The sequence below is a fragment of the Plectropomus leopardus genome, chromosome 1 (assembly GCF_008729295.1).
Source record: "Plectropomus leopardus isolate mb chromosome 1, YSFRI_Pleo_2.0, whole genome shotgun sequence".
NCBI lineage: Eukaryota > Metazoa > Chordata > Actinopteri > Perciformes > Serranidae > Plectropomus > Plectropomus leopardus.
This window is the reverse complement of record NC_056463.1, coordinates 26,716,566-26,736,749: the sequence shown is the minus strand read 5'-3', so window position 1 is coordinate 26,736,749 and position 20,184 is coordinate 26,716,566. Positions and strand designations below refer to the sequence as shown.

The window sequence follows — 20,184 nt, the reverse complement described above, 5'->3', positions numbered from 1 at the left end:
AGGTCATGAGCTGGATTTAAAACCACAAATGAATTGATTAATGGCATTTGTGTTTATCTTTGCATCTATGCTAAATTCAGCTTCTCACTGGTTTCCATCTTTGGGCCCAAACAACTGGAACATGTGAATTCTTCAGCTGTGTCCTTTTCATGAAACTCTGGGAAAGTAATGACTCCATGAAGGTTTGGCTTGTGCGATCTTAAATCAATTTTTCCTTCGATTAAAAAAGTTTGATTTGGAGATGGGACGAGGGGAAAAACTGCAGTTGGAATAAGCGTAGGAATAAAAGCACCACTGTGCAAGTGGTTTTAATCTGGTCCGGACTGTATGAGTTGGCCCAAAAGGGGGGCGCCTGTCCAAATTAATAACTGGAGTGTAATACAGGATCACACAGTCAGAGTAACAGGGAGTTGCACACTCCTGAGTTGGTCTCCTTTTCTGAAGGCAAGGATCAAGTCAGGGCTTGTTTTTGTAACAAGCTGGGGAACGTCTACTGTGAATATCTGTCGGGTTTTTACTCCATTGAATTTCTTATTGTTGAATGATGCTTCAACTGGGCTGTGATGTCGAGAAAAGGAGAGGGGACGTCTCTCAAAATAAAAATGAGACATCATTGCCACATTTCTATGTCTCTTTTACCAGCTGCACAGAAGTTACCATATGTCACAATGCTTAACTCTCTAAAAGGGTGCTGTTATGGAAGCTGGTTGCTCGTGTTTATGACAATTGTCATCATTTTTGTTTTAGATATTTTCTCTTCATCTTTTTCTTTATCAAAGTTGATTAGTGAAAAATGGCTTCCTGCACACTTTTACTCTCAGGCCAGCTGTCGGTTATCTTGCTGTCATCAGCATTTCTTCTTGCATATTTAATGGTGATTTAAAAAACTGTTTAATGGTGTGGTGCAGCATAGCGCCCTGCCTCTCCGTCTGTCTTTTTTGTGCTCTTCTTTGTTCATATGGGTGTCTGCCTCTTCATTTTCTTGCTCTCTCTGAGTGTTTTCTTGTTGCTCAGGAAACAGTCACCTCTTTGAGGTGAAATATTCCACTGTTCTATTCAGAGGCATTGGGCAAGCTTACTGTAAGGGTTTTCCCCTGATTGCATGCACTGCCAGCTGAAAAGAAGAACAGGTCCGTCAGCAAATTAGATGGGATCATCCAAAATTCACTGAAATAAATCTGAAGGAAGGACAGAGAATAGCTTTAAAATCGATAAATTAATTTATTCACACTTTATTTATTCTGACTGTATAAAAGCACAGAAAACAGATTTATAGACTTACCAGAAACTCCAGGTTCTCTAATTTTCCTGCAGACCCTTTCATGAACTTTCACTTAAGTTTTACCATTTTCAACAAGCAGGTGTGTACTCTCTGCTTGAGGTCAGATCTGCTGATGTTCATCTCCGGTAATGCCTTTCAGTTGCCTGTGTTTTCATTCATGCCCTCTCTACACAGTGCATTGTGTTGGTAACATTCTGTTGAATGGCAGAATTCATCACTTTTCATTTTTGGTTTACTGAATTGTTTGCAAAATGTTAGTCCATCCAAAGTCAATACCTTTGTAGCCATTTTCCCTCAACCGTGTGTTTATGGAGATCAGGATGTTCTTCTAAATCAAAGTTTTTATTTGTTTAGTTGAAGGATCATTTCACACAAATCACAAAAAACATTTTCTGACTAAAGATTTGAATCATCAGTCGGAGACCCTTCTGTTGGCTGAAATTCCTTCAAGTCAAGCAGTTTTTCTGTTTTTTGTTTGTCAGTGTGCAGTATACTTTCCCAGGTTTAGCTGCAAAGTGAGCACTCCTCACTTTCATGGTGCTCCTTGGTACAGGCAGCTACGGACACGGACGCAGCTGCCTGAGAGAGTAGATGCTTTACCCAGTCAGGCTTTGAGATAACGTCATCTTCTGCCTTCTCCACATTTCTAATCCGTTGTTCCCATAGTTAGCTAGTTTACTATGTTTTGCAAATGTCACTGTCACACTGAACGTCCTGCTGAATCCCGTTCAAAGTCTCAAACTCTGGATTGAAAAGAGGGAAGAAGAGTTGAATATTCATTCTGAATAGCCAAATCAGATTCCACTGATGTAATTCTGAGTTGGGCACAGCGCTATCTTTACATACAGATCGTTGTTTTTGAGATAGTCCACCCGTGAAACCTTTGCCAACATCTATTACAAAACGGCACATGGGATTTAATGTGTGTCCCTCAAAGCTCTGAACATTTAAATTTCCACAGGCTGTTTGTTCCATAGAATATATTTTCAGTAAAAGTGGTTTACCATGAGGTCTGCACATCATGTTGAGTATCAATTTAGTATAAATGAAATGAGTAAAATTGTTAATGGCACTTCAGATAATTGATTAATTATTCAAGTAAATTATCAAGACAAATTTGCTGGTTCAGGTTATTGTCATCATTGTTTAACAGCCGTAATTGCTGATGTAATTCAGGCAGAAACCATGTTCACAGATGAGGGAATATATTGAAGTTGTTTTTAATTATTATTATTTTGTATTTAATTAACATTTAATTTAATTCTAATGAAATAGCCACTAGTTAAGTAAACTTATGCAATGTTTACTCACAAATGTACCATCTGATGAGCTACTCTTGCTGGCATTATGTGGTGAATTCAATCACGGGTTATCTGTGGTCAACACATTATCATACCAAAAACATCTTATGAGGGTGTTGAATGTTGCTGTAACGTTATAACCTTCCCGTAGGCATTAGCTTGGTCACCATGCTAATGCATACGTTGAGCCTCTTATGTTTCCGTTAATACCATGTCACCATTGCTTGTCCTCATGTTTCTCTTCTTTTCTGCACAATTTTTTCCTGTGATGGATCAGCTCAGTGCCTTCTTTTTTCTTTTTAAATTCATCATTAGGCTGTTTAAAAAACACTTAGGCGGCCTCCTGTATATTTGCAGCGGATACCACGTGTTAAGACGTATACGAGTTTAAGTAACTTTATGCATAATGGCAGACAGTCCCAGACCTTTTCACTTTGTAGCGTACAGCTCTATCATTGTGAAACACTCGTGTGTGATGGTTTTGCTTGCTACCGACAGTAGCCTCACACTTGCTTTCATCTATAGTATCAAACAGGGTAAGCTTGGTTGTACATACTAATTATAGAACATATTTCTCCTTCACTGTCTTTGAATTAAGTTTAACGTATGAAAATAACACAATCCATCTTACAGTATGTTACAACATGTATTTGGGCTTATCTCTTCAAGTACCACTTACTCCATTTGTGATAGAGTGTCTATGTGAAGTGGTTGTGTGAGTGGTAGAAATAAGGTATATGTGAGTAAGGGCTATGCAGGTCACGAGCAGTGGCCTCATTGGGCGTTAGAGGTGGTATGAAGCGGGGGGGCGCAGAAGTGCCCTTTATGGGTGGCAGAGTTGTAGATCCATGGTGGAGGTGTCTGGCTTTCTGCCCAGACATGCCATGTGGGGTTCAGATGGCAGGGTGGAATAAAAAGAGAGGGGGGCACACTGCTCTCTAGCTGCTGGTAAGGGGAACATGAACAGTATTTTTGTTTACTCACTCTCTTTGTCTAGACGTTTCTTTTTGTGTGTATTCCATATTCATTGACTTTTTTTGTTCTTGCTTTTTTCTTATCTCGAAAATTGAAAGAAGTCTTTGTGGTTGTGCATTTGCCGCCATACCAGCACAGAGCATTGCAGACCTGCCACCAGCATGACTGAGGTTTCTTTCCTTTCTGACTGCTCTCTCAGGATGTGAGAGACCACCACTGACATCAGAGAGACTGATCTAGGCTAATGAAATCTCCAGATGCCAGCAGTCACCACAACCACTTAGGGACTAGTCAGGTTTGATTTTGTTCTGTTAATACGCTTGTACATGCAGGATTGTCTTTGTCATGGTTAGAAATTAAGATATGTAAATGTGCAGACTTGGCATGATGAAATGATCAAACTGAGAGCTACTAGCAGAGAAAGCAATTTTGCCCTTGTCTATGTTGTTGTCATTGCTTTACGTCTCTGAACCAAGAGCACGATCCTCTCAGTCGTGGGAAAGACTGAAATTACATCGCTCTCATGGTGGACTATTTTGAGCTCCCAAAGAGAGTGGCAGAGGGCAGGCGGCAGGTTCTAGTGACTCGTTTGTACTTAGTGGAGGAGAACCCCTCTCGTCCCAGCACGTCTGCAGCCTTCAACTTTTTACTGCTCAAGCACTTTGCAATCTTAACGAGGAGAGGAGTGGAAGAATGCTGTGCGCTACATCGCCAGGTGAGTGTGTCAGCACTCCCAGACTCTAGCCAGGTGTTTTCGTGTGTGTCTCTGTGTGTGTGTTTATGTATGTGTGTGCATGTGTGTGTATTTGTTTAGACTTTTGTTGAGAGGTGGGAGCCACCACTCAGAAAAGCAGCTGTCATTAGAGTACAGGCTGTCCTGAACTTTGTTAGAAAGTATATTACACCTTCCCTGACATAACAATAGATTTTTTTATTGACACACGCGGCTAATTTGGTGAGAAGTTTTCAGTTGAAATGTGTCCAACTTTAAATTAAGTGGCATCGTTTCACGATGTTGTACTGCACTTGACTACTTCGCTAATGTGCTGTTATCTTGCATTTTTTTTGTAATTTTAATTACGAAGTTTGTTGATGTAAGACTTGTTAGACATTTTTTTAGGACATTGATACCTGTTGATATCCATAGTTAATTATAACAAAAGTCACAAAAAATTATATCCAAAAACTGTCGAAAACATGAAAACCAAAGAAGATGGGAAAACATACAAACAGAAACAGGGCTGGAGATTTTAACAGATGGATGAGGTAATGTATATGGACTTTGTGAATGTTATAATTTTAGATTGAAGGTTTTATAGGTCAGAAATAGAGTTTGTAGGTTCTAATACTTCTATGAAAATGTAGAAGACAGAAAGGTCATAGGTCAGACAGTCATGCATGAGGTCCACATGTGGGGCTAGATCACCATGTGGGTGCCCCCTAACCCTGCTGAACTGACGGGGGTCCCAGCACCCAGTGTGATGAATGAGACGTTTGTTTCCTGGGGCGAGGCATGAGTAACTATGTGTGGCATCTGTCTAGTTTAAATTTAGTGTAACTGAAGCTACCGCTGGCTGCGCTGTATCAACATGTCAGAGGCTGCATTACACCAGAGAGAAAGCTGTTGAACTCCTGCATCTGCTTTCATTTTTTCCTTCTCTCTTTGGTCCTATTCTACTATGAGGCTTGCTACACAAAGGATTAGGGTGGTTTGAATCCCATTTTAGGCTACTCATCAGTGCCTTATTTCAGTAAGTTTAATGCTTGGTATTGGCACTTCTACCCTGTGTAGTTTTTCTCGTCCTACTCCTTTTATGACTGGGTGTGATATATTCTAAAGTGAGTTTTCAAGGAACAGTGATTTTTGTGGGGACTTTAAAAAAAAGAGAAATGATAGGAGGTTTTAAATGGGATATATTACATATTTTAGTTGAAACCTATGTGTTTGTGTGGACCCTCCTACATGGGTCACAATTGGTATGTGGACCATGTGGACTTTGACAGCTGGGCAAAAAGGGCACAACAATTGTGGATAGAGGTTTTACAAATATTAACTGCTGATCACTTTATGCACATTATGCTCAAGAGAGTAAAACATGAACAGGGCCTCTGTGGTTGAGATATTCTTGTCATTTTGTTAAACATGTGAAAACTTGCAGAGCTGTGAAGAAGATGGAAAGGAAGAGTTTTTGAAGAGGAGGAAGAGTAGATTTTTTTCTATACGTATTCCACTTCCATTTATGTTTCTGGAGGGGAGATTGCTGCCTTCCTGTTTGCCTTGATTGTTTCCTGTTAGTTTTTTTCTGTTGTGTTGTAATGGCCTGATCACAACCATGATAAAGGACTGTTTCGAGGCTCTCCCTCAAGCAGAGCAAATGGACCCTTTACTTGAGGACACTGCATTTCTTTTTATTAACTCACCACATCCTCATCATCTATTCCACTGCCGCACAAGCAACGTAGATAATGAGAAGTTGTTCTGCTAGTACAGTTTTTTAATCTGTGTGAAGGTGGGTGGAGGCCAGGAGGTTGGGGTGGACATTGTCGACATGTGGAGAGAAGGAAATTTACATATAATATCACAATATTTTTAAGCAAATACCTCAGTATTATGTACTGTAGAGTTGACTGTTGTTGTTTTCGCAAAATAGTTACATAATTTTTTTATAAATAATCATCAGTAATGTGGATATAAGGGAAAGACAACACTTACAGTATTATGATATCCAAAATCTAAGACGATATCTAGTCTGATATCATGAAGGTTGTATATTTTTCATAATATACACCCGAGCCATGCTGTTCATTCAGAGATTACTGCTAGTAACCTGTGGAAACATGGTAGCCACCCTCTGATCTCCCCCCAGGGTAGCCCCATTTAGTAAGTGGTTTAATTATGAGCGGCAAAACCCCTTTAGCTATTTTAGCACCACTAGCTGTGCTGACACTGCTAATGGTGTTCACAGAGTTAACAGTCATACCATAGTTAACAGTACTAAACGGGTTTTGTGGTTTAATATTAGCTGCTAACTCATTGGAGAAACATGCAGGAAGACCGGAGGGTGGGCACAATATTTCCACAGCAACGCTGTTGGGTTGGACCGGCTTTGCTAGCAGTATTTGCTGAACGCCACTAGCTAGCCACCATTGGACCCCGCTGCGCTGTGCAGTAAACAGAAGAGCAGAAAAGTTAACCTTCAGACTGACATGCATAACTGGTCAATACGGTTAGCCGCTGACTTCACTAATAGCGATATAACATCGTTACATTTTTGTAACTAGCATTAGTTGTTTGATGCTTGGATATTTCAGAAACATATCCAGTCTAATAATCTGTATGATTTGTTATGAACTTGTTTGGAGGACAAACTTGTGCATTTATCAGCTATGTGTGTATACTGCAGCTGCACTACAGATCAACAGTGTGTAAATGTCAGCTTTCCTCTCTTTCTTGTCTCTCTCCGCTCTGTATTTTTCTCTCACACACTCTGTCTCTCTTGCTTTTTCTCCTTGTCTCTCACACATAAAGGAACACAAAAGCTCTGTTTCCCTGCCTGTCCCTCTCCCGCGCTCTCTCTCTCTTTCTCTCTCTCCCCGCGGCTGACTTTTTCAGATACATGCACAGTCAGCCCTGACAGATTGTTTAAATGTCACCCCTGCTAGCAGTAGCCTCTGATGTTATCTGCTCTGGGTTATTGCAGGCCATCAAGCAGCTTGTGTTTGCCTTGGAGGCCAATCTTCTAATGTACTGTGGCTCTCCTGCCCCACTGAAAACCAATACATACATGAACTGTCTGACACATTGTTTGTTTACATGCTCATAAGAAACTGGGTTATTGGGAGAAACCAAGTTAATGGGCGGGGCAGCGTGCATTTTGATGCACTGGAATAACCTTGTTACTCAAAAACCTGTGTTTACATGCGACTAATCTGTGTGTCCATCACCCCCTACCTATTATATTGAGGCTGGCATATTTAAAATGTGTTTGTGATATGCGTATGATGCTATAGATGAGAGGATAAGCTATATAGTATTTCCTCAGTTTGTATGTGTTTGTCTGAAATGTAGAAATTGTCTGCTTTTGGAAACCTAATTTTACTACAAACTACGCTATTTTTAAATCTAACAGTAATAATCCTTGCCTGGTGCAACATGCAGACATGCAGCATGCATAAAAAACTTAGTTAAGCATATTGGCCAAAACCTCAAGTTTTTCCTAGCAGAAGTCCATTACCGGGTTTTCCATATGATTCCTGATTAAGGAAACCAGGTTTCTCCTTTACATGATCTTTATGAAACCAGGTTACTGCAAAAAGTTACCAAATTTGTTAGATAACTGTAAACACACTCATAGATATTGCCAAGATGAGTCCCTGTTACTGGGCCAGTAGATGCCAGATATGTCACTGAATACAATATGTAAATACAATAGCACAGATTAAATTGTGCTTTATAAATATTTGGAAAATCTGGTTTCAGCTCTTGTTGGAGTAAAAAAAAAGGTGAATGGTGGATTATTAGCTTGTTACCATCAGTGATGTGGCCGTTGTTTGGTCAAGTGTGCATGGTGTGCTCGTTGTGGGGCACGTAATCCAGTGATATCGTATTGAGTTTAATTTCTGTAGACATTTAGTCGCTGTACACCGTTATATAACCCTAAGTTAAAGACATGTCCTGCAATATCTGTTTTTTTTATATTGAAGGTTCAGTATACAACATTCAAAGCATTGATATAGCCGCAAACAATTATTTTCCATGTTAAGATGTTTTTTATTCTGACAAAGACATAGTGGCTTAACACCATTAGCTCTGTCAGCACTGTTGTTAGCACTGTTGCCAGCATTGTTGTTAGCACTGTTGGTGGTTTTAGTACTGTTTACCGCTACCCACTGGCCATCTCCATGTTGAGAAACCTGTGGAGTCAACCTGAATCAGACTCAAAGTCAGTTATACTCTAAATGTCATGAAGAGCTTCTCTAAGTGCTGGATGTCTTTAAATGATTAGTCCTAGCTCTTGCAAATCTAGCTTTGTTAATGAATGCTTGCCTGCACAGGAAGTATTTTGACTGGATTTGTTTTAAACATTGAAATTTATTTTTACTATTATAGTTTGTAAATCATTTTTGTAAATTCCATGTAAATAAAGGGTATCATTATGATTAAACTATAAGTTTCAACATTTCCTGAGATGCTTTTCTGGAGTACTGAATTAATGTACTCTAAAGGCAATTAGTGATGTGTTTGAGAGGGATCTTTGTGCGTTGATGGGTATTTAGCTCAGGTGGTTACTTGGCACTCTATGTTTATCCCATAATGTTATCTCGGCATGAGATTGTTAATTAGGAGCTTAATTTAGCTGCCGGCATATGTTAACATTGGCTTAGGCTGCCATTGTTAAGCCTCTGCTGGCTGGTGAGTCTGCTGTGACGGCAAAGGAAGGCTTTTTGATGTAACCCTAACATAACTTTACAGGATAAGACAGTAACAAGGCTCTGCAGATGTCCGATTAAACCGAGAAACGTACCCTAAGGATTCTACTGTTTATATGATATGTTCCTCATAACTCTAGATAAATCCAGCCTTCCCTCTCACTCCCCTACATTTGGATTTCTCTCTCTCCCTCACTCTTACTGAATTTTATATGTACACAAATCCCAACCACCTACACATACAGGGATCACCAGTAGGTTTGGCACAAACCCAGCCAGGAAGGTTTAGAGCCACAGGTGTAGGCCAGCCCGTACAATACATGCGTGCATGTGCGTCACAGGCTCTGTGTTTAGAAATGTAGGCAACTAGCCAGCTGCAGAGTTCTTGGAAAGAGGAAGGAATTAAATTTGCTATTGTGAGCTCCTCTGGATATACTGCAAATATCTATAGCTTTCAACCCTAATATTAAAAATGTAAAATATGATTTTTAATTCTAAAAAGGGTTTTAATACCTCTTCAAAGGAGGATGTTTTCTTTTTTTCCGAATATAAATGGGTTATTGTTGAATTGTTTTTAAATTATTTAATGCGTTAATCAAGATGTACACTCTTCATTTATATCACATACGTGTATGTTGAGTCACAGTCAGCTGCTGGCTCAGTTTGTAATGTTACAGCAATCTCTGACCTGTTGTTACATAACATAAAAATGGACAAAAATTAGTTCCTTACAGTGATGTATGCAAATCTTAAATTTTCAAGAAAAAGTTCAATTGGTGCATCTTTAACTTGGAACATAAAAACACGTGTCTCTTGTTGTCAATGTGGACTGATTTATAGAAACAGGAGTGCATCATCTGTGAGACCTGACACCTGACAGATGTCTACAATTCTTCAGAAATGGTTTTAAAAAAAGTTAAACGAGCCTTTCGATTTTTACTTGTTTTACAGACCAGGAAATTCAAGAACATCAGAATTAATGCTTTCAAATATGGAAACTTATAATTTATACAAAGTTTATTTCATGAATCGCATGACGCTTATTGTACATGGTGTGTTGGCACACTTTTGCTCTGGTCTGTTGGGCAGCAGCTTCTGAGGAGGGCTGAAAGAGGAGACTGGGCTAAACACAAAGCCTTCTGTACAGGGGATGTAAGCAGAGCCTGTTCTAATCAACCTGCTTGCTCACCACAAAGGGAACCCTGGCTAAGGTTACCCTCCAGCTTCAGCACCACATGGTGTTGGGGCGAGTGGGTAACCTAAGACAGTAAAATGTGTTGGGATGTGCGCACATACATACACACACTAGAGTACACTCACATAAACCCACACAGTAAGTGCAAAAAGACACAGGAAGGCACAGCCACAGGTACACAGGAACACAACAACACCCACACGTTTACACCCATACACACATAAACCCATACACACATAAAGGGCACCAGCATCTGCTGTAGTGGGGAGGATGTCTTCTTCGGGAAAGAAAAATCCTTCCTTCCCTCAGTAGTAAACTGGGCTTTCTCAGAATGTGGGCCTGTGTGTCACCAGCGGTCACAGGACCCTGACACACTTTGTGTGCAGTGAGAGTAGGAGGAGGGAGGAACAGAGTCTCTACGGATTATCCCCCAAGCGAAAATCCCTAGGCAGTGCGACGGTCAGCCAGAGGCCTGTTGAGCCTTGTGTCAAGGAGCCAAAGTGGATGCCACCATCACCACTGGGTCAGGCTGTTCCCTGTGGTTACCGTGAGAACGCAATCGTCTTTGTGGTGTGTCACAAACATCCACAAAGATGTGCTTTGCTAAAATATCTCCCAGTGAGGTAGAGCTATTATTATCTTAGATACAGCAAAGCCTCTTACAGATCTTTATTTAACCGGATTGGCTGTCTGATGCATGGATACTTGAGGAGTGTGTGACGCATCAGGATTTCAGGAACAGTGCAGGGGCTTTGCAACCAAGGCCATTGATAAAACAACAGTACCACTGCCTGCTCCTCTGCTCTCCTCCTCTCTGACCTCCTGTCCTGAGGTGACTGGTGTTTGGCTCTGACTGGGGGGTTTCCCACCACCCACCCCTTTCCTCACACCAGAGGGTTTTAGGTAGCAGGCTAATCTTATCTCAGGGCAAGGAGAGGGCTGTGGGCCAGGTAACATGGTCGTCCCCTATCTGACCCTCATCTGTTCAACACTGCTAATTTCCTCTCTTCACCATGTATTCTGATATATCAAAAAAAGGCAAAAGTGGTAAAGTGAATAGATTTTCGTGGTGTCTCTCTCTGTTATCTTGTTACCCCCAGGATATGGGTATAAAAATCAACATGGAAAATAAAAATAATTAATTTGATCTTAGTGTGTTAAATGAATGTTATACCACTTAAGGACACTTAAGGACAGCTCAGCAGAAGGATTTCTAATCTGTTATCTGAGGAGTCCGGAGAAAAGCAATTGCTCTCATTACTATCACTGAGCCAACACAGATATCTAATACAAAGTCCAAGACTCTGCCACACCATTATCGGTTTGAAGATGTATGTTTTTCTGCATCACACCTTTTATCAAACACAGCAATTACATGATACTATATACAGTATTTGTTGACTTAGCTTGACACCCATTGCCACCGGCAGTACACAATATTTTTGTAGACATGGTAGAAATATTCAGCCTTCTTCACAGTAGTCTGTACAAAAAAGGTTGCTATCTGTGATCACAGGCGAAATTAATTCAAAGCACAGCATCAGGTTGGTGGTCAACCTGCCTGCATTACTTCCTAGAGATTGCGGCTCCATACAGCACGTTTGACAGCTTACCTGATCCAGCAATTGAAACTTTGTGTTTTGTTTTATCTTCATACGGTAAGAAGTTCTTAATAGATAATAGCCTGATTGGTAGCCAGTTGATTAATGCATTCATAATGAAACCAGGACTCAGACGCCCTGGTTGGCATCAGGTGCTTTGTTCAACTTGACGCTCTGTGTGAAGTTTTTACTAAGGCAGCAGCTCATGATTGCCACTGCTACACTTGGGAATGCCCTGCTTGGCCCTGATATATATGTATTGAATGTTTATTTCATGTGATTCAGCATAGCTGAAACAATCTTGTCAAGTTGTTCTTTTAGCTGGCAGCAACCCAAAGAAAGAAGGTGTCACATTTAAAAAAAAACAACAACAAAAAACAACTTTTAAAATGTATTTTATTTTATTACAGTTATTTTTGCAAATGACTATTAATGTATTAGATAGATAGATAGATAGGTACTTTATTGATCCCGAGGGAAATTTAAGTAACCAGCAGCATAATAAACATACAGAATAGAACGTGGCTTTTGCATTTAATGTGCATTCCTGTAAGTGAAAATAGAGAAGAAGCAATGCAGTAATAGTAGTAAGTGGAAAAAAAAACTTTATAGCACATGTTTTCAATCACTTATAGACTTTTAAGAGAGAGGGTCTGTATTATAATATTTATGTCTTTTTAGTCCAAAATGTTTTTTAAATGTCTCTCTAAATTGGTTTCTAGGATAAGGGCTTTTAGAAGGATAAACTAATGACTATGTGTAAATTGTTACCCTTTGGCAAATTGTTTGAAAATGCTTTTAATCTTGATTTCTTTAAATTCCAAATGCAGTTCGTTCTTTCTTTTTTATTAGTTTATAGAGGAAGGAGGGACACTCAGGAGATGGATTTGCTGTATCATCATTACAGCAGACGGAGAACATATTGTAACCCATATAAAAATAAGAAAATTGCCATTGAAAGAACCCATGTCACTATAAAAATCTAGGCGACCTGTCTGTTTTCTGTGAGCACGGTATGGTGTTAAATGCAGTGTATTCGATGAGAAAAAAGGCACTTGCTTTGCCCTCTGTTTCTTTCTTTTTTCCTTCTCTCTGGCTTTGCTCCCCTCATGTTATTTCCCAATTCAGGCTATCATGGTTTCTTTCTTTTCCTCACAGCCTCTTTCTCTTCCTCTCGACTCTGTTGTCCTTCTCTTGCTCCCCGTCAGTCAGTCAGATGCTGTCGTCAGAGGATCCACTGCTGGGTCTTGTGACAGGCAGGCAGGGCCAGTGCGAAGCCGAGCAGCTATAAATAAAAGGCTTGCTGCTACTGACTCTGTTGCTGCTGCTGAATAGAGTGGAGAGGAGGGTAGAAACCAAAAACCATTTTTTTTTTTTTTTTTTACAAATTTCTTTAAAGCCACCTTTAAAATCTGATTTGACAAAGCTGTCATTTTACTGGTTTGTGGTTATTATTTTAAGTCAAGGAAACAAATATGAGAACTTAAATGAACTTATAACCAGTTATAGCCTATCTAATATTAATTTTGGAATGTAAATATCTTTTCTTTTTAGGCAGACAGACACATTTAAGGAATATGTGGAAGTGTAATTTCACAACCTTGTCCTGCACGGGCTAAACTGTGTTGCTCATTGGCTTATGTTTTTACCATGGTTACTTAGCAATTTTCTGAAGGATAATAATCATTTCTTTTTGTATTGGTCATAGCTTAAAAGGCCAAATAAAGGACAATTTAGGGATGCAGATGCTACATGATGCTTGCTTTGTTTTACTAGTTTATTTTAGATTCTCTTCACAGTATCAGTCCAGGTTCTGTATAGAAGTAAATAGTGATTTTAAAAGTTACTGCTTCTGTTCTGCTTAATGCAGGATACATACAATTTTTGTCACAAGGGGAAAAACAATCTTAGTTTTCATGTGGGAACAACAGTTTGAATTGCTAATGTGTTTTTCACATGAAAATGTCCCTGCATGCCAAATGAACTTTTCACATGTGAAACTCTGGGAGGGGAGAGGAGTGGGGGCACTCCCAATGGGAGCAGCAGAGCATATCCAGTAGAAGTTTATCAATAACCTCTAACAGAGTAGTGCCAATGTGGACAGTGGGCTCTTGTCTATTTGTTTGTGTGAGGGTGTGTGTGTTTGTGTGTGTACTCACTGCCTGTGCCGGATGACCTTTGGTATAAATAGCCTGCCGGCGCTAGCTGTGATGACAGCCGACAGCACGCACCGTTGTGTGAATTTGTTTCCTGAGTAGTGCTGTTCATTGGTTATCCCTCTTGGAACAATGCCTGTATGACTGCCCGCTACCCAGCAACACTCTGGCCTCTAATTTCCTGAAACTGGGCTCAATTGCAAGCGCAAACTGTATATGACCAAATTATTTTATACAATTTTTGCTACCAAAGACTCAGGCCTAGTCCTGGTCAGGATGACTACAATACTAATGGGAGGAATGTAGTATCAGCAGGTTGACTTATAATAATTACATATTTTTTCACTTATACCTTTCAAAGCAAGTTTAACAGGCCTGGAGGAGAGTCCAGACCTCTTCTCTATTCTGCTTCTGGAGCCCCAAGGCACAAATATACCCAAACAGTAATGCTCTTAGTATATTGGCTGCCTCTGAGTTTTACATTTTGCCTCACAATCATTTTTTTCATTTTGGATCTGGCATGCTCTATTTAGCAGTCAACAGGACCTCTAATCTTGGATGAAAATTATGTCAATATTTGTTTTAAATGTCTATGAAAGTGTGGATCAGATGCAAATGTGATGCATCAGCCATAAGCCTACTAGTGCTTTTATCTGATCTGCATGAACACATCAACAGCTGTGCGACTCCTAGGTAACATAAGTTATCCAAGTGTAATCTTTTAACTCTCACTAATCTACTCTGTGTGCTACCAACATAAGTTTTTAAATATCTTGATGAATGTTGCTCTGGATATTCCTACCAAGAGTAATTTGTATCATTTATTTATTTCCACAGTTCAGTCAGGACCCCCTGCCCTTCCACGTGCTTATGTGGAAAGCATTAAATGGGAACAGCACATGTTCCTGAGACAGGTAGAGCAGCAGCAGCAGCAAAAAGAAAAGAACAAACCCCCCAGAGAGCGAGCACCAATGACACAACGTCATAGATTAAGTCAGAACGGCACAAAGGAGGAGGTGGAGAGTAGGAGGGCGCAAAAGCAGCATGCAGAGGGAACAGGGAAGAGCAGGCGGGCTAGAGCAGCTTAAATAAGGCGGTGCGAGTGAGTAAAGCGAATCAAATGCTAAGAGGCAAATCAGCTGGCCATCCGCTGAGGATGCTTGCATGATATCAGCTGATATCAACAGTAGCAGCGCTTGACACCATGGCCTGCCTGAACTAACGCTATGCTCAATTAAAGTGTAACAAACTGGCTCATTGTATGTGACAAGGAGGGGGTTCACACAAGAGATGTAGTAAAAACATTTATAATGTATTAAACTAAGACATACAAAAATGAACAAACCAAATCAACCACACCAAAACAAACAATGCAGGATGGATGTCTGCTGGAGAGAATGAGTCAACACCTGGGCCAGCTTTTACAGCTGGGAAGGCCCAGGTGAGTGTAATCATGCTAACACTCCCATGTCAGCAGGCTCAAGAACCAACCTTTGATCCAAGGGAGAAATTTAAGGATGAGAACAGATTGCTGTATCCTAATCTTCACTTTCTTCTCTTCTCCTAGATCTGGAGCCTGACGACAACACGTCATTCTACATCCTAAATGTGGGCCAGCCCCAGTCTATGATCACCAACCACCAGTCTATTGGCTTGCCTCGTCATGGCATGCAGTCCCACTCCCAGATCATCAGCACTTCCCCACGCCTTCATTCACACAAACCAGGATCTGAGCCTCCGAGCTATGAGGTACAAGACTCAAAGTTTGGCACCTCCCCTTTGCTGCCCTCTGCTCCTGTGGAGGCACCAAAGGCCTTTGAGTGCCCCAGTATCCAGATCACCTCCATCTCCCCCAGCTGCCAGCAGGAGATGGATGCCAATGAGGAGGATCTGAGGGCCAACGGCCCTGATGGGGACTATCACGGTGAAAGGCCTCTGTCCAGAGACCACCTATATTTGCCTCTGGATCACTCATACCGGGACTCTTCTCTCAGCCCCAGCCCATGCAGCAGCCTCTCCTCTAGGAGCTGGTTCTCTGATGCCTCTTCCTGTGAATCATTCTCACATGTCTATGACGATGTTGACTCAGAGCTAAATGAAGCGGCTGCCCGGTTCACCCTGGGCTCCCCACTTACCTCCCCAGGCTGTGCCTCCCCTCAAACCAGTGGTGGGGTTTTGGAGGAGCAGCCCCATTGGCAGCACCACCATCCCGCCTTCGTGCACCACTCCCACTCTGTCAGCCTGTCACCCCGACAGTCGCCCTGTCACTCACCACGTACCAGTGTCACAGATGAAAATTGGCTCAGCCCGCGGCCACCCTCCAGGCCTTCCTCACGTCCCACCTCACCCTGTGGAAAGAGGCGCCACTCTAGCGCCGACATCTGCTACCCCGGCTCATTGTCTCCTCATCACTCACCCACACCCACGCCAGGACCTTCACCTAGGGGCAGCGTGACAGAGGACACCTGGGTCGGCAGTCCTTCTGTAGGCATGTCCCCCTTTCAGTGTTGCCCATCTGAGGCAGACATCCCATCCAAGACAAGGAAGACCTCACAAGACAGAACGTCTATGCAGACAGGGAAAGGGGAGCTGGGGCTAGATGACCAAGGAAATATGTCTCCTAATCTAGACTCTCCTTCAGACGAGGGCCTGCACGGCCTAAAGAAGGACGGGCCAGGGGAACAGTTTCTCTCAGTGCCCTCTCACTTCTCATGGAATAAACCCAAGCCCGGTCATACGCCTATATTCAGGTAAATCTGCTGATGTTGTGGAGAATAAGCAGAAAAAGTGGGGCATTTTACAAGTAACCATCTTTTCTTAAGTCAGCTCCATTTCACAGATGCAGTCATCTAATCCAGTTAAGGCAAATTATTCATGCAGATGTAGATGACTCAGTGCGAGAGGAAGTGACTGGAAAATTCAAATGTTTTTATCTTTTAAATGTCAAAGAGGACTTTCTCAACTGGTTGAAAGAACTTTCTGTTGCAATCCAGTTGTCCTGTTTTACTTCCTGTTTGTATTTGAGAAAGACATGGCGACAGTTGTGACTGCAGTGTCAGTGTGAAATAGATTGTTGATGGATTGCATCCTTAAATTTAAAAGTGTTTCAACTTTAAGTTAAAAACTAAAGTTGGTGTGGCGATAACCGCTTCTTTGTCAGTATTTCTGTGAATTATTAATGCAATCACTGCTTGGCAAGACACCACACGTCAATTTTAACAGCAATAAGTTGGTCAAGGTTAAACAGTAGACCACAGCGGTGAATATTTTTGCGGAGTGTTGTGAGGCGTCATAAAGATTGGAAACCCTTTTTGATCTAGGAGAAAAGAAACATTGCAGGGCAGTAAATTAGTATCAAATAGCAGGTTAGATGAATAATAGGCCCGTTGATAGAACAATGCTGATCAATGTTCAGTAACGGGGGAACTTTGAACTTTGTATCAGCAGTATAAATCTCACTCAGTTACGTCATAGAATAATACAAGTTTATTAGTTTGTATGGAGGGTAATACAAGGACACACACAGCTCCAACTCCTTCAAACACGCACAATCTCCACATGAAAGACTGATGGGTGCAATCAGAAACTCATAATGGAGATTTTTGGGAGAGGAGACTGCTGTCTGTTTTCCAATGTGTGCAGCAGATGAAGACATGGCCTTGTTTGTGTGCACTGGCCCCTAGCACTGTAAATCAGCACAGGGCACATATGGCAAGGGGGCCACCACACACATGCACACACACACACACACACACACACACACACACACACACACACACACGCACACATTTGCAAACACGTACATAGACATAACACAAATGCTCCGTCACATAGACCTAACACTCTCCAGACAATAACAGGGTAACGGGGTCAGCTCTGTGATGAGTCACCTTTTGATAATTGCACTGTTGCCTTTGTGAATAAAATAAAGGTTTAACAAAATTGAAATTTTCAGATGAGCATAGGCAGGTGGTGTACAGTCATGTCTGCCATGAGATGGAGGCTTGTTATGTTGCCTGTGCGCATGCATATGTGTGTTAGTTGTGTTTGTAACAGATGGCCCAGGTGGCTACAATAAAATATTAGTGGCACTCTTATGACTTGACTGCCAAAAGCTTTATTTAAACAAAAAGGTCGGTATTACCGTGTCGCAAATACAGTGCATGCAGAGCATAGGCATAGGCAAAAATTTGTTGCCAAAAAAAAAAAATCTAGCAAAAAACTACTAATCTATTGCTAATTTGCAGTATTTTTGGGCTCATATGTTAAATGTGGGAGTGACAAAAAGAAAAACATGTAATAGAATGAGATATCTTTTGAGATGAGAAATGTGCTTTTCTTTGGTGGTAGGAGCAGAGGTACTGATTGTATTATTGGCTGCTGGTTGTTTATATGCTGACTGATATATCAAAAGGCAACCAGTAAAGAAGCACTGGTTCCCAGGAAACAGTTGTAGTATGCTTTTTTTTAATATAAAGCTCTAAGAGAGCAATAAACTTGCATCGTTTGATATGTAGGCTATATATCTAGGTAAGTCTCTTCTGCAAGAAAAATCTGTTTACAAGTAGTGTCATTTGATGACTTTAAATGTGACTAGACCTCACATTCATACAATGTGCATATGCAAGGTTATTTGATTCACTGGATGAAAAGGATGTTAGGGTGATGATGGAGACTACAGAGAAGACAAAGTGGGTTGTGGGATTTTGATTAAACTGGGAGCCCCTTCACCATGGCTTAGACATTTGAGAAAGGTTATGTTGCGGCAGGACATAGGCCACCGCTTCTGCTTTGCTCCGTCACAAAGCTCATATTTCCTCTGTCCTCCTCTACTCCTGTTACCGTAGCAGCCATGCAAACCCACACTTCCTGGGTGGTTATGTCATGGCCGTCGAGAGGAAAACATAAGGGTTAGGATGCCTCTATTCAGTGTGTTAGATCTTCAAGTCAGACTTGAAAGGATTGAGCACATCTGTTTGTTGACTATTCAGAAACTACAGCGAACTGTTTTCATCATCACAGTTCCTCAGAACAGATAAGCGTACACTTTGTTTTCAAGCACGATGTAATGTCAACTATGATAGCAACTGTTTGTGTTGTATGTGCTTATATTTTCATGTGGTATGCCCGACCTGGTTCGCTAGTCTTTATGTAACAAGTTATATCCTGAAATGGTTTTAGATGACATTTTGTGTCATATGCGGTATGATAATCTGCAGAATTTAGCTAATTTATATTTGTAACCACAAAGCTGTATTTAGATGCTCCAAACTTCTACAAAATATCAGACACATGCCTTTTTTTAATTCCAAAATGCAGTCTTTCCTTTGAGTTTGGTGCCAGTCTGTAAAGCATTTTATGCAGTGAAATGGCTCCACTGAAAGCTTGACTCACATGTCTTTAATTCACTCTGATCAGATTGGTTTGCATGTAGCCAGCATTTGACAGGCGTTTGGAAGGGGAAGAATTAAGGGAGTCAGCCATGCTGGCTAACACTTTACAAACTTTCCTTTAAGATTTATTTGTACTGTCAATGATCTATCATGCAGTTTAGACTCAGTGCGTTTGCATGCTAGGAGCCTGCACTGTCTTGGATTGAACCAAATAGAAGCTCATGCCACCGTGTGACAGTGTGCACAAAGAGCCTACAGTGGCCATAGCTGTGGTAGAGATCAGTGTGTAGCAAAGGGTGTCTGCCTCTTGGCCTATGAGGCAGAATATACAGCTGCAGTCAATTCACTGACTCAGGCCTGACAGCCTATCGACAGAGACACAACCATACATGTGCATGGACACAGTAGCAGTGTGCAAACAAACACATATACAAACTGTTTAATTTTTGATTTTGTATAATGCTGGGCTAAAAAAATGTCACTTTGTAATTACTGCCAGACAAAACACCAGGATGACATCACATACAGTACAGCTTGTGCTGCCCTACAGGCCTCTTGGATCATGAACTGTGTATACTGTCAAGATGTGATAAAGGTTTACATGCAGCTTTTAGTGCAGGTCAGCCTCATCAAGTTAAAACATTTGCACTGTAGCAGTTCAGTATAGATATTACAGAGTAGAATAAAAAGATAGAACTATATAAGCAAATGTGCATAGCAAAAATAAGTAAACCAATAACATTAGCTTAGTAAACCACTCATCTAAAGAAAACTTAAACTGGTTAGACCATCTTCTCGTAATGTTTTTTGGTAACATTGTAAGATTTGAAGATATACATTTGGACTAGAGT

The 20,184-nt window shown here is 41.0% G+C and overlaps 1 protein-coding gene across 1 annotated transcript in view; it reads left to right on the top strand.

Moving 5' to 3' along the window:
- nfatc3a (nuclear factor of activated T cells 3a) overlaps nt 1-20,184 on the top strand; it is a 66,221-nt gene that overhangs the window by 3,444 nt on the left and 42,593 nt on the right. The window contains exon 2 of the mRNA XM_042510103.1: nt 15,508-16,690. Within this exon, the coding sequence (XP_042366037.1) occupies nt 15,508-16,690 (1,183 nt within the window). The remainder of the gene's footprint in view (nt 1-15,507; nt 16,691-20,184) is intronic.